General features: G+C 43.0%; 1 protein-coding gene across 2 annotated transcripts in view; it reads right to left on the bottom strand.

Moving 5' to 3' along the window:
• MAP2K5 (mitogen-activated protein kinase kinase 5) overlaps nt 1-13,396 on the bottom strand; it is a 145,199-nt gene that overhangs the window by 17,311 nt on the left and 114,492 nt on the right. For both annotated transcript variants that reach the window (XM_067471382.1, XM_060755376.2), the window contains 2 exons: nt 5,640-5,701; nt 535-580 (listed from right to left, as the gene is read on the bottom strand). In XM_067471382.1, the coding sequence (XP_067327483.1) occupies nt 535-580; nt 5,640-5,701 (108 nt within the window). The remainder of the gene's footprint in view (nt 1-534; nt 581-5,639; nt 5,702-13,396) is intronic.

Raw genomic sequence — 13,396 nt, forward strand, 5'->3', positions numbered from 1 at the left:
CAAAATATGAACACAGCAAATATAGATAACCTAAGCGAGAATGATTTTCACCATCTCACTCTCCGTAATGCTGGAAATGTGCTAGAATGCACAGTTCCCCGCTTGTATGCTAGTACCGCACTCATAGAAATTGCTACATAATCCAGGAAAGTATATAAAAAAGGAAAAAATGGTCAATTAAGGAGGGTATCTGACTTATACTGAACATGAACAGTCCCCGGATCTGACCTGAATATTAGCTCATAATGAATGCCAGCAGGAGGCCGAGCGCCACAAAGAGATGTGCGGAAAGGCATCCCATACCTGCCATGACGGTCTTTGCATAAGAGAGCTAACAATGACAACAACGGGGCTCAGCGATAAATCTATGCCTGTCTTGCCAACGTCTGCTGGCTGTCAGGGCTGGGAGCAAAATTTAGATTTAGCGTTAGTTAACGTATGGAAGAGGAACTATCAACCAACTTCCACGTATAATAAATTAGCAAAAGTTTCTCTGCTTGTGTCTTGGCTTGAAAGCAGTAGGTTTTTACTCACCATTAACTCTTCTGGGGCTGGCCGTTCTTTGGGCTGTTTTCGCATACTGCAAACCGAAAAAGACATATTAACAAACACTATAAACATTTGCAACACCGCTGTACAATATTGAAAGGTTTTTGTTGGTAAGTGGTTATACCTCACCAAAGGAAATATATCAAAACTAATCTAATCTATGAAAGTTGACAAATGGCTTGAAATCATTGTGACATTTCTTCAGCTTGAAAATTTCTGGAATAGGTTGGATCTCTCCTTATCTGAAATGCTTGGGGCAAGAAGTGTTTTGGATTTCAGATTTTGGAACCCCTATATTTGCATATACATATGTAATGAGGTATCTTGGAGCTGGGCTCCAAGTCTAAGTACTAAATTAATTTATTCATATACACTGTAAATATGTATATCAAAATAGTGAAGAGTAGACATCACACTGGCAATGAAGACCTGAATAGTTAAAGCAATGGTATTCCCCATAGTAACCTATGAATGTGAGAGCTGGACCATAAGAAAGGTTGAGTGAAGGAAGAGAGACGCTCTGAACTGTGGTGTTAGAAGAAATTCTGAGAGTGCCTTGGACTGCTAGAAGATACAACCAGTCCATACTTCAAGAAATAATGCCCAACCGCTCACCAGAGGGAAGGATATTAGAGGCAAAGATGAAGCCTGGAGATGATAGCTTGGAGAAAAGAATGATGCTGGGGAAAACTGAATTAAAAGGAAGAGGGGCCAAGCAAGGGCAAGATGGAAGGATGGTATCCTTGAAGTGACTGGTTTGACCTTGAAGGTGGTGACAACCAACAGGGAGCTCAGGCGTGGGATGGTCCATGAGGTCACGAATAATCAGAAGTGACTGAATACATACACTGTATACACATGCCCTGAAGGCAATTTTATACATAGTATATTTAATAATTTTGTGCCTGAGATAAAGCTTGTGTACACTAAACTATCTGAAAGATAAAGGTGTCACTCTCTCAGCCCCAAATGGGGACAATCTTGGAGTGTTTTGGAATATTTTGGAGTCCTGGATAAAGAATACTCAGCTTTTACAATGAACAAAATCAATTGGCCGTCATCTTTCTGAATCTGAGCCACTTCACAGATTTGGTATAAATATAAAGAATGGGGGTGTTAATTGGGACAAATGCATGGCATACAACTTGAGAGAGCTCCATGGAGGTTTGCTTCTTTAAATCTGCAGACTATGAGATGCTTCTGCAAGGTCTTCTGCAAATGACAGGAAGATGAGATGTGAGGGGAGAACAGGGAGGTTAGTTGCAGCCACTTCTGTGCTCTGTTAAGAGTTCTATTCTTGCAGCATTTGCTTTCTGACTCGGCTCATGTCACCATGTTCTACTTGTGAACTTCTACAAACATTGACAGAGACCCAATTAAAGCTAGCATGGCCATTTGTTGAAGAGCAAGGCTGAGAGAAGAGGAAACAAAGACCCATTGATGAAGTTGTGGCAGTCAGGAGGGTCCGTTTGGAGACTTCTTGGGTCTGGAGGCTCCCGCTACACGCCTGTATCTGCAGGACCGGCACCAATGGTTTCACCTCCTTGTATGCAACAAAATGCATCCTTTCTAGGTTCTCCATACCATTCTATTTGGTATGTTACCACAGAATGCTGTCAAATTCCTAGGAACTTTCTAAGTTCCCAAAGTACTGGGATGTATCTCTCCTGGATACTATATAGCCTTATGGAAAGAAAAAGGAGGGGGGTAGGGAGAGAAGTATGTGAACTGGGCGGCCCCATTGCCATGATGGGAATGCCACTCAAAGCAAGGGCTCTGGTGACAACAACAGCTGCAGAGGGCAAGCAGCATCTATGGCATATAGGCCGCCGTTCATACAACCCGGGTGGGTCTCCTGCATAATCCTCATTGAATGTCAAGGGGAACTCCAGAGGGCTCCCCTTGCAACTAACTAATCTCCCGTCTCCTCGAGAGCCATTCAGGCCGCCTTGGCAACAGCCTCAATCTGACATTCCAAAGTAACCGGATCTCGAGGGAGGAGGAGGCTATTATCCGCCATCATTTATGCTTCAGCCTGACATCTGTGGACATTTCTATAGAGGGTAGCCCTCCTCCTGGCTCAATTAAAAAAATATAAAAACGATACGCTCCCCGATTAATCTCTAGGTAGAGAAGGGAAAGGGGCAACCCCCGTCTCCCCCTCCTCTTTTCGCCGGAGCTGGATGGATCACAGGCAATTATGGCTCCTGCATAAAGACAACTCTGCCCGAAACTGGATCAGCCCAATAATAAACCCAAGCCCTGTATTTATTATTTCAATTAACTGTAAACTGGCACGGTTAATTCTTTTGTCAGACTGTCATCCTTTGGGACGTTCTTTAGTCTATGCTCGTGCCATTGAGATTTACCCAACTTCTTCTCTTTTTCTGGAGACAATCCTTGGGAATCGATTCTGATGGAAGCATTACCAAATGTTACTCCAAAAGAAAATGGGAAGAAGAGCCAAGGAAGGGCTCTTGATGGGGTCAGTCTTGGCCCTTGGTGTCCATTTATTGTAATTCAGAAACCCTCATAATCAGGGCTATTGAGTTCTGTATGATGTTGAGCATCTTTTGCCTTGACTTGCATCTGCAAGTCAGTTCTATGTCTCCCATAAAAAGTGAGATTATTTGCTTTGCCCAAGTGACAGGATGTTCATTTTGACTGAGATGGGAAGGAATCATCTTCCATCTGACCCATCACCAAGCACGAGCTTACCTTATTACTCAAATGCCTGCTTATTTCTATATAAAGAAGAGGGCATTAAATCCACGTCTTCACTATAACAGACTTAACCACTTCATGTTCAGGAGAAGACCTTAAATTCAAAAACATTGCAAATATCTCCACACATTAATTTAAGTGGCCTCTCATTGGAAGGAGGCAGTTTATTTGGAAGGCATATGCCTCATGGTGCGGATTAAAATATGGTCCTTATTGGCAAAACCATTCTCTCGAAGAAGCAGCACCCCATGAAACCACTTCTATTTTTTGTAAAACCTACCATTTAACCACAAGGAGTACCTGCGTTTTCCAAAATGCATTTGCTTATTGGTCATCCTCCTTCAACTAACTCAACATACAGAGATTGTGGTTGGATCTGCCCTGCATTATATGGGTCTATGCTGACCATACAATGTAGTTCAATGCCGTTCAAAAGGCATCGTATGAGTCTCTACACTGACCATATGATGTAGTTCAATGCAATAATATGGGTCTATGCTAATCATATAATGCAGTTCAATGAAGTTCAATGCTTGTTGAAGGCTTTCATGGCCGGAATCAATGGGTTGTTGTGAGTTTTCCGGGCTGTATGTCCATGTTCCAGAAGCATTGTCTCCTGACATTTCGCCTTAGGCAAAACATCAGGAGAGAATGCTTCTGGATCATGGCCATACAGCCTGGAAAACTCACAACAACCCAGTTCAATGCTGTTCGAAAGGCATCGTATGGGTCTCTACACTGACCATATGCTGTGGTTCAATGCAATAATAATGCTGACCATATAATGCAGTTCATTGAAGGTCAAATGGTGTAATATGGGTCTACGCTGATCATATAATGTAGTTCAATGCCATTCAAAAGGCATTGTATGGGTCTACAGTCTACACCAGGGGTCCTCAAACTAAGGCCTGAGGGCCTTATGCGGTCCTCCAAGGTCATTTACCCGGCCCTCGCTCAGGGTCAACCTAAGTCTGAAACGACTTGAAAGCACACAACAACAACAACAAAAATCCTATTTCCCTCTATGTTCCACCTCGTAGTCTAAGATCTGCCAGGGAGGCCCTGCTCTCGGTCCCACCAGCTTTGCAAACGCGACTGGTGGGGACGAGGGATAGGGCCTTCTCGGTGGTGATCCCCCGCCTGTGGAATTCGCTCCCCAGCGAAATTAGATCGGCGTCCTCCCTCTTTTCTTTCAGAAGAAAACTGAAGACATGGTTGTGGAACCAGGCTTTTGGCTAATGGCTATAACAGCACCTGAACAGTGAATTGGACCAGACAGTTGTTATAATGGAAATGCCTTTATGATTGGATAACTAATGTTGTTTTAATGTATTGTATTGTATGGTTTTATTTTGCTTTTATAATTGTAATTATTGCCGCATTGAATCGTTGCCATTGTTAACCACTCCGAGTCCCTCTGCAGGGGTGAGAAGAGCGGGGTAGAAATGCTGTAAATAAAATAAATATCTCATCAGCCAAAAGCAGGCTCACACTTCCCATTGAAATACTAATAAGTTTATATTTGTTAAAATTGTTCTTCATTTTAATTATTGTATTGTTTTAAAGTGTTTTTGCACTACAAACAAGATATGTGCAGTGTGCATAGGAATTCATTCATTTTTTTTCAAATTATAATCCGGCCCTCCAACAGTTTGAGGGACTGTGACCTGGTCCTCTGTTTAAAAAGTTTGAGAGCCCCTGGTCTACACTGACCATATAATGCAGTTCAATGCAGTTCAAATGGCATAATATGGGTCTACGCTGACCATATACTGCAGTTCAGTGCAGTATAAATGGCATAATATTGGTCTACACCAGGCATGGGCAAACTTCAGCCCTCCAGGTGTTTTGCACTTTAACTCCCACAATTCCTAACAGCATTAGTAATTGTGGGAGTTGAAGTCCAAAATACCTGGAGGGCTGAAGTTTGCCCATGCCTGGTCTACACTGACCATATGATGCAGTTCAGTGGAATTTGAAAGGCATCGTATGGCAGCATAAATCCAGCTAGAGGTACAGCCAGTTCCTTGAGGATGAACTCAGATCTTTTATTAAAACGAGGGCAAGAAGGTAAAAACCAACAAACAAACCAACCTTCGCTGTTCTCCCTCTGAAGTACTTTTATGACCCTTTGTGTAAATAACGTTTACATAATTTACACAGTTTGCTCAGCTCTGCGGCCCAGCTGCCCAAGGCTTGCCAAGTCCCCAATGTCTCTGTCGTCTCCGGAAGAAGAAGAAGAAGGAGAGGAGGAGAAGGAGGAGGAGGCAACGGCAGGGAGAGCCAGAAGGTCTTGTGGCAGCGGAGTTAATGGCATGTATCATTTACACCGAGGAGGAGGGGACACATTTGCAAACCAAGCTTACCATTGAGTGATGAAGTGTACAAACGGCTCGGAGAACTCCCCAACTGGAAGGACTGGCGATTTCTGCAATGGAGGAGAAAGGAAAGCAGAAAAGTGTGAATCCAGTGTAGGAATTGTATGGCTGCTTTCAGAAGGGAGACAAGCAAAACAGGGTGGTGTTTTTTTAAAGGCTCCTAAAAGAGTCTAAAAGAGAGACAAAACCTTTCCAACATGTTAGAAACCCAGCATTTAGAAGTAATGAGTGTTATACAATCGCGACACCACGCAGAAGGAATAAGGCCGAGGGGAGGCAAAAAAGGGACAAGGATAGCCACAGGGCAGGAAAGAAGGTAGGGAAAGTGTAAATGAGAAATTAATGATTATTTAAGTAACACCCAAATGGTCTTGTAATTAACAAAGAGCCGGGAAATTATTCTTGTGTTGACCTTTGCTTCTTCCTACATCATTGTTGCTATTTATTTACACTTAGCGCCTCCAAATCTTGTTAGATTTTAAACTGGAGAAACACACACAGAGAGAAAGACCAGAAAAAAGAGAGAAAGAAAGAACATGTCATGTTGAGCCAATTAATGGCAAATCCAACAAAACAGAAAGCTCCCAATGCATTCACAAATGCCTATTATTTCGGGGAGACACGATTCCTCTGCAAAAGGAGGATTTACAAATTAGGAAAGGTTCCCCCAGATCAAGAATGACAGAGAGAGAAAGGGAGAGACTTGCCCGTGTTTATAGCGTAACGGCTCAGGATCTAATGAAATTGCACTGCGGAGTATTTTAACAGTCATCTCATTAGACCTACAGTTGGAACGAGAGAGCCACATAAAACAGGAGTCAGCTGCAAATGACTCTGTTCTCATCTATTCTCATTTGCTATTAAAAATACCTTTCGGCAGCTTTTGCTGGAGTTCCTCCCCCCCACCCAAACCCGTCCCCGAGTGCTTTGCAAAGTATGATGCATGCACCTATTTAAATTAACAAAGGAATGACTTATTTTAATCTCGCCGTGCTTTGGAGTGCTTTGGCCATTTGCGAGAGTCATATATCATCGCATACAACCTCCGAGTGCTGCAGGCAAGAAACTCAGAGCGTGCAGCATTTGGTGGGAGCCAAACAATTTCTCTTGCACACAACTGTGTCAAATGCGTGTGCGGGGTTCATTATGGAGGGTTGCAAGGGAAATAGCTTTGATGGGATGGGGATTCAAAGGGGGGAGGAAATTAGAAAAAAGAAGGAAGAGGAGAAGAAGGGAAGAGAGGCACGATGATGATGGTTAAAGCACCTCCACAAGATACGCGTTTCCGCCCGTCATTATCAATGGCAGTGGGGAGAGCGGCTGACGTGATTAGTAAATATACATATAATTGCAATGGCCAATTATATATATAAAAAAACCCACCGAGACTGGTAATTACAAGACAGAAAATTAACTAGAACTCTTATTAAGGCTTTGTTTCCAATTCAAACAATCGGAAATGGCAGCACAACACAATTAAATCAAAAGTAACTGAAGAGTAAAAGGAGAGAGTAGTCCAAAGATTGCTCTGACACACATTTTGAGGAATCTGCAGCCTGGGAAGGATTGCTCTCAAATTGGCAAAGGAGCCAGAAGCAGAGGGTAGAGTTTGTGCCTCTCTTGTCTCCCTCACCGACTATAAGAAGAGGAGGTTTTGCAAGAAGGGTCTCTGCAACTGATTCATTAAGGAGATTTGGCACTGGGAAAGCATTCAAAGCACTTCTTCAACATTCTCTTTCAGCTTTGTACAGTAGACCCGTATCACCACGTTTCTGTTTCAGATGGAGGTGTAGATGGATGCTTAATCAAAGCTAGCTGGGGAGATGGCTTGTGGCAGCCACCATTAAGATTTGGAAGTTAATAAGCCTCTTTATTCTAGGCTGCATCAACAGGAGTGTAGTTTAGATCAAGGGAAGTCATAGACCAACTCTGCTTTGGTCAGGCATCTCCTGGCACAACCTTGGTTCCAGTTCTTGGTCCCACAATTCAAGAATATGGATAAACTGGAGGGTGTCCAGAGAAGGGCAACCAACATGGTCAAACATTTGGAAACTATGAATCCCTCTGAGGAGTGGCTGAGGGAGCTGGAGATGCTGAGCTTGGAGAAGAGAAGGCTGAGAGAAGGAGACACACAAGCCATGTTTAAATATCTGAAATGATGTCACAATGAAGAAGAGCCAAGGCTTGTTTTCTGCTGTTTCATAGAGAAGAACACAATGGAGACATGAATTCAAATGGCAGGAAAAGAGAATCCATGAGGAAGAATGCATGGAGATGAATGGTTTGTATTGCATCTTTCTGCATGATTATTTGTCCTACAAGTCTAGAGATAGGTCTGGTGAAGCTCCTCAGAAAGATTTTGGGCTTGGTCTAACTCACAGGGCAATGAAGGGGAGACTTGCCATTGCCGGCTGAAGGCCACCTTGGCTTTGCCACACCATTGGACTTGGGTGGCTGTGGCTAAAGAAACATCTCAACTGTGGACTTCTTGGCTTACATCCCTTGGCAGAAGGTTGACTTGCAAAAGTAGTAAGTAAAAAAACCTCAAATCAATTCTCAACTCTTTGGCAGAAAGACGCATTGCACAAGCAATGAATTGAAAACCACCATTGCCACCTCCATGTCTTCTACCACAGGGCCTCCAAAGACTCCATAATTCTCCATAGACATATCTGTTCATTTCCTTCCAAATCGGAGAGAGGTGACTCATGGAAACGCCCTCAATTCCCACTGAGAGAGAGAGGGAACCCAACCAATTGCTTCGTGTCCCTACGGTCTGAGCAGAGAGAAGGGCAATGTGTGCGCAATTGAAGGGGGGGGGGTTCTGTTTTGAGTGATGCCTTTGCCTTGTGAATAATGAACAGTTCAGGGAGGTCAACCCATTACAACGGAAGCTGTTTAATTATTAATTATGCACAATCTAGGAGCGAAAGGACAAGTTGGGAATGTTTAATATGGGGGGAAACCCCAACCAGACCCTGGCTTGGCATTTTGCGATTAGCACCAGTCAGCAAAGTGATCGAGCAGAACGGGCATAGTGCCGCAGCACAAATCTAAGCAGGTTTATGTGTGTTTACCTTCCTCCCTAATATTTAATTTGTATAAAGCTGGAATATTGAGCAAAAAAAGAGGTGTTTTTCTGAATATGGCTGATGCTTACATCTAATGTACACCTTCGAAGGCTCTCCATTCTCAATTTCAGAGGGGCACAGAACAAGGAAGCTTGAGGACAGAAGACTACAGATGCTTTTCTCCAGCCCTACCACCTTTGCAGCTTTTAATATGGTTTTTTATATCATTGTTTTCAAATATTTTTATTATTAGGGTTTACATTATGTACAATTACATTTTAATTATTAATTATCCAGTTATTGTGTAGTTAATATCATTATAATAGTAACAATCAGGTTTCCATTCATGTATTATTAGGTTTTAATCTATGCTATGAACTGCCTTGGATCCCATTGGGGAGAAAGGTGGGTATAAATAAATAAAAGAGTTTGTACCAGCTCTGAACAGGTGTTCGGCCTCACCTGTTGCCCTGCATGGACCCAGCAAGCTCCTGGAGCACAGTTTCAAGTTTCCCGTATTTCAAGATAAGTTCTTGTAGCTGTGAGAAAGAACTGGATGAGTGGACTATGAAGTCCACAGAATCATAGAGTTGGAAGAGATCCTTAGGGCCACCCAACCCCCTTTTGCCAAGCAGGAAGACACAATTCAAGCCTTCCCAAAAATGTTGTTCCAGTCTCTGCATAAAAACATCCAGAGAAAGAGACTATCACACTTTGGGACAGGATATTCCACTACCGAACAGCTCTGACCATCAGGACATTCTTTCTAACGTTTAGGTGAATCTCTTTCCTACAGTTCGATTCTGCTGTATCTTAATCTCTGGAATGGCAGAAAACAAGCTTTCCTTCTCCTCAATGGGACCTCTTTTCAAATATTTACATCTGACTCTCATGTCCTCTCAACCTTTTCTTCTCCAAGTTCCTTCAACAGCTTTTCAGAGGGATCCATGGTTTCCAGACATTTTGACTATTTGAGTCACCTTTCAGATTTCTCTACATTTACTGAAATCAGTTTTCTTTTAAAAAGTCTAGGATGCACATCTACGCTTGACTTCCTTCATCTGTGTATAACATAATCCAAGAGAACATGGTCACTCCCAATGAAGGAGTCCATCACTTCCACCTCTTTAAGCAGGTCTTCAGTATTGGTTAGGATCATATCTGGAGAAGCAGATCCTCTTGTTGCTCCTTTCACCTTCTGGACTGCAAGGCAAGTGAGGAATTTATTGTATTTTGTATTCTTGGCAAGAATTGACTTCCAAACAAATATCAGGATAGTCGAAGTCTCTCATTACCACTACAGCTCTTCTTTCTTTTAAGAGCTGTTCAACACTGGAACTCTCTGCCTTGGAGTCCAGTTGAGACTCCTTCTTTGGAGGCTTTCAAACAGAGGCTGGATGGCCACCTGTCGGGTGGACTGATTGTGCTTTTCCTGCATGAAGACAGAAGGGGGTTGGACTGGATGGCCCCTGGGGTCCCTTACACCTCTGATTCTATGATTCTGAATGTGTGGCCATCTGTTGAAGGCCTCAGTCTGGCTTGGGGGTTGGATGTGGACCCCTACAATGAATGGCATCCCTGTCGTTTCTCTCAAAATCTTCTAAACTTAGCTTCCAGGATTGTAGTCATTGATCTTTTTCATAGGTGTAAACATCCTGTTCTCTCTTCCTCCTTGATGAGTAAGGAAAATCACACCAAATGCTTCTTCTTTGTGCTCACACATCACAGGGGGAAAGAAACCAGCCAGCCATCTTACCATTCTTTTCAGTCTCTAAGAAGCTTCCTAAGAATCTCTAAGAAGCTTCCAAAGAACCCAGGAGTTGCTCAAAAACACTGCAGAAATAGTTTGACAAAACCAACCTACTATCAGCCAAGTCTGCTGCTTTCTTTAAGATAACCAAAAGATTTTGAGAAATATATTTGTGTGTCTCTTTCATGACTGAACGAAAAGTATGGAATCACGTTGCAAACAGCCCCCTTCACTGTTTTAAATAGTGAAACAGAGTGGCATGACGTACCACTGGAACCCGAATCCACCGGAGAGAGCTCCTGCGAAAAACTGAAGCCATTTATTGTTCGCTTTCACCCTTCTGTAAACACCCCACGCAGCCTTATTGCTTTTTCATAAAACACTGCTGCAAATAATCAAGCATGACCGTTGACACCCGCAAGATTGAGTTTTTAGGAACCATTAAATGAGTTCAGCCTCTTGGGAAGGTTTGTTGCTCAGGTTGGTCTAAAGGTAATTATTCAGCGATTCCTACCTGTAGTTTTACCTTGTTTCCATCTAGCCTTTGAATCAGGCACATGGGTAAGGTCACAATTTCCTGGCTCCAGGAAACAAAACATTGGAAGCAATGAGGGAAAAATATGTCCTGGAGTCTCTTCTGAACAGATATTTACCATATGAGAAATGAGAGGTATATACAATTTTGAAAAAGGGAATGTAGGTTTTTGCATTATACAAATTATAATCAAACTAGAGCACAAGACAATGCTCTTGAGAAGGCAGGCATTTCTTCTGCCAGATAACTTGGAGATAAATGGGTCATGTCTCACATGCATCTGATTTTATCTACAGCTAGATATCCAAGAGGCCTTCCAGCTAAGTTTCAAGATAATAAGAAAATACTCCTTCTGGCCCCACAAAGGGCAAGATCCCAAAGAGGCAGGTGAGTCCCAAGACACACTTCAGGCAAATAACTGTTTGTTGGATTATTCCTGAAAGCTTAGCACCTGTTGGGAGTTCAGCCTGTGTTTGTGTTTCAGAATCAAGGTGCTTCTGATGTGGGGAATGATGTCACTGAGGGTCAAGATGGGAGATGGTTTGGTCAATGATATTAATGCAGAGAATGACATAGGGGCACTGGTTCAAAGTGTAGTTTCCCATGAGAATGTTCCTACAGGGTATAGGGATGATAGTTTTCTCCCTGACACAGAGTTCCCAAGATTTGGGGTTTGAAAACAACTTGACACCTGGAGAAACTAATGAGCAGATAGATAATAAGCACATAGACAGACGGCTGGAATTTAAACAAAACAGACAGCTCAGCCAAGGCCTTTGCGGTTCTGCTAGGCTTTGAGAGATAAGGGCGAGAGACAGTCAAGGAAAATGAAACCAGTTTCTGGGTGCTGGGAATAGCCTAATGGAAGGATATAAAGTTCTCACCAGGGAAAATATAGTCAGATGAAGCATTGTTTCAGAATCTTGTTCTGGAAGCCTTGCTTGGAAGATTCATGTTAAGGATTTCTTGTTCATGGTTTTGACTCCTTGTTTCTTGGGATTACATACTCATGCTGTGGATTATTGTTTTCCCGGTTCTTGGATTTTATTACAAAAGTCTGGGCTTTGCTTTAGAACTTTGCTAAACCCTGCTTTGGAATATTTTGCTCCTGCTTATCTTCATACCTTATTGGACTTATCTATTTTCTTAAAGCATATTTTTATCTTGCTGTTTTTACTCATTTTCAATAAAAAAGGATTGTTTTCCTACTCAACTTGTGGTGTTTTAAAGTCAGAGGGTTATTCCTGTTCTGGAGTGCAGCACCGCCCTCATCCTTTTTGACCTGGATTGAGCCCATCATTCAAGAGTTTTTCTCCTTTCACAGAAATTCTGAAGTCTTTCTGAAAGCAGCTCCAAAAAGGGAGAAGGAGAAATGGTGCTACGAACAAACAGAGGAAGAAGGCAAGACCCTCCACCCAGGTTAGAAACCCAAGAAGGACCAGTATGGAGCCAAGGAAGATGGAAAAGCAAAAGTGTAGATACACAAGCTTTGCAAAAGGGCACATACACAATTCTCCCTCCATTGCAGCCCCAGGTTCTGAGACACATGAGTGATACTCTCATTTTTGAGGAGGCATGAAGAACAGAATCACTGGAAGAGATCCCAAGGGCTATTCATATAGTTGGAAGTGACCCATTCCACCATCCAGGAACACACAAGCATAGATTCAGATGGCCTACCAATGATCTACTGGAGGACTGACTTTCCTGCATGTAGGTTGATAAAGGTAAAGGTTTTCCCTTGACATGAAGTCCAGTCATGTCCAACTCGGGGTGTGGTGCTCATCTCCATTTCTAAGCCAAAGAGCCGGCGTTGTCCGTAGACACCTCCAAGGTCATGTGGACAGCATGACTGCATGGAGCGCTGTTACCTTCCTGCCAGAGCGGTACCTATTGATCTACTCACATTTGCATGTTTTCGAACTGCTAGGTTGACAGAAGCTGGGGCGAACAGTGGAAGCTCATGCTGCTCCCCAGATTCGAACCTACAACCTTTTGGTCAACAAACTCAGCAGCTCAGCACTTTAACCCACTGCACCACTGGGGGCTCCTTCCAGTGGGAAGGGCAATCATATTTGTGCCATAGTCATCTCTGCAGTCTCACAAGTATATCCTTGCTTCCAGTCACCTTGATCCTAGGTTCAACATTGTTCCTATTTACCAAGTTCCTCTTAGTTCAATAGGCATATGGGCTTCTACTCAGAGCTTTCTTTCTTACAGGTCGGAAAGTTCTGATGGGGCTCAGTTGGGAGTTGCCCAACTACCCCAACTCTAGGACAGGGCAGCTTTGGGACATTGAAAACTTTGCCTGCCTCAGAATAGATCACTGCAGCGGTTTAAGATGGGAAATATGTGCCTGGCTCTCAAGAGGCCTGAGGAATAAACCCGC

This window comes from Anolis sagrei, chromosome 9, assembly GCF_037176765.1.
Source record: "Anolis sagrei isolate rAnoSag1 chromosome 9, rAnoSag1.mat, whole genome shotgun sequence".
Classification (NCBI taxonomy): Eukaryota; Metazoa; Chordata; class Lepidosauria; order Squamata; family Dactyloidae; genus Anolis; species Anolis sagrei.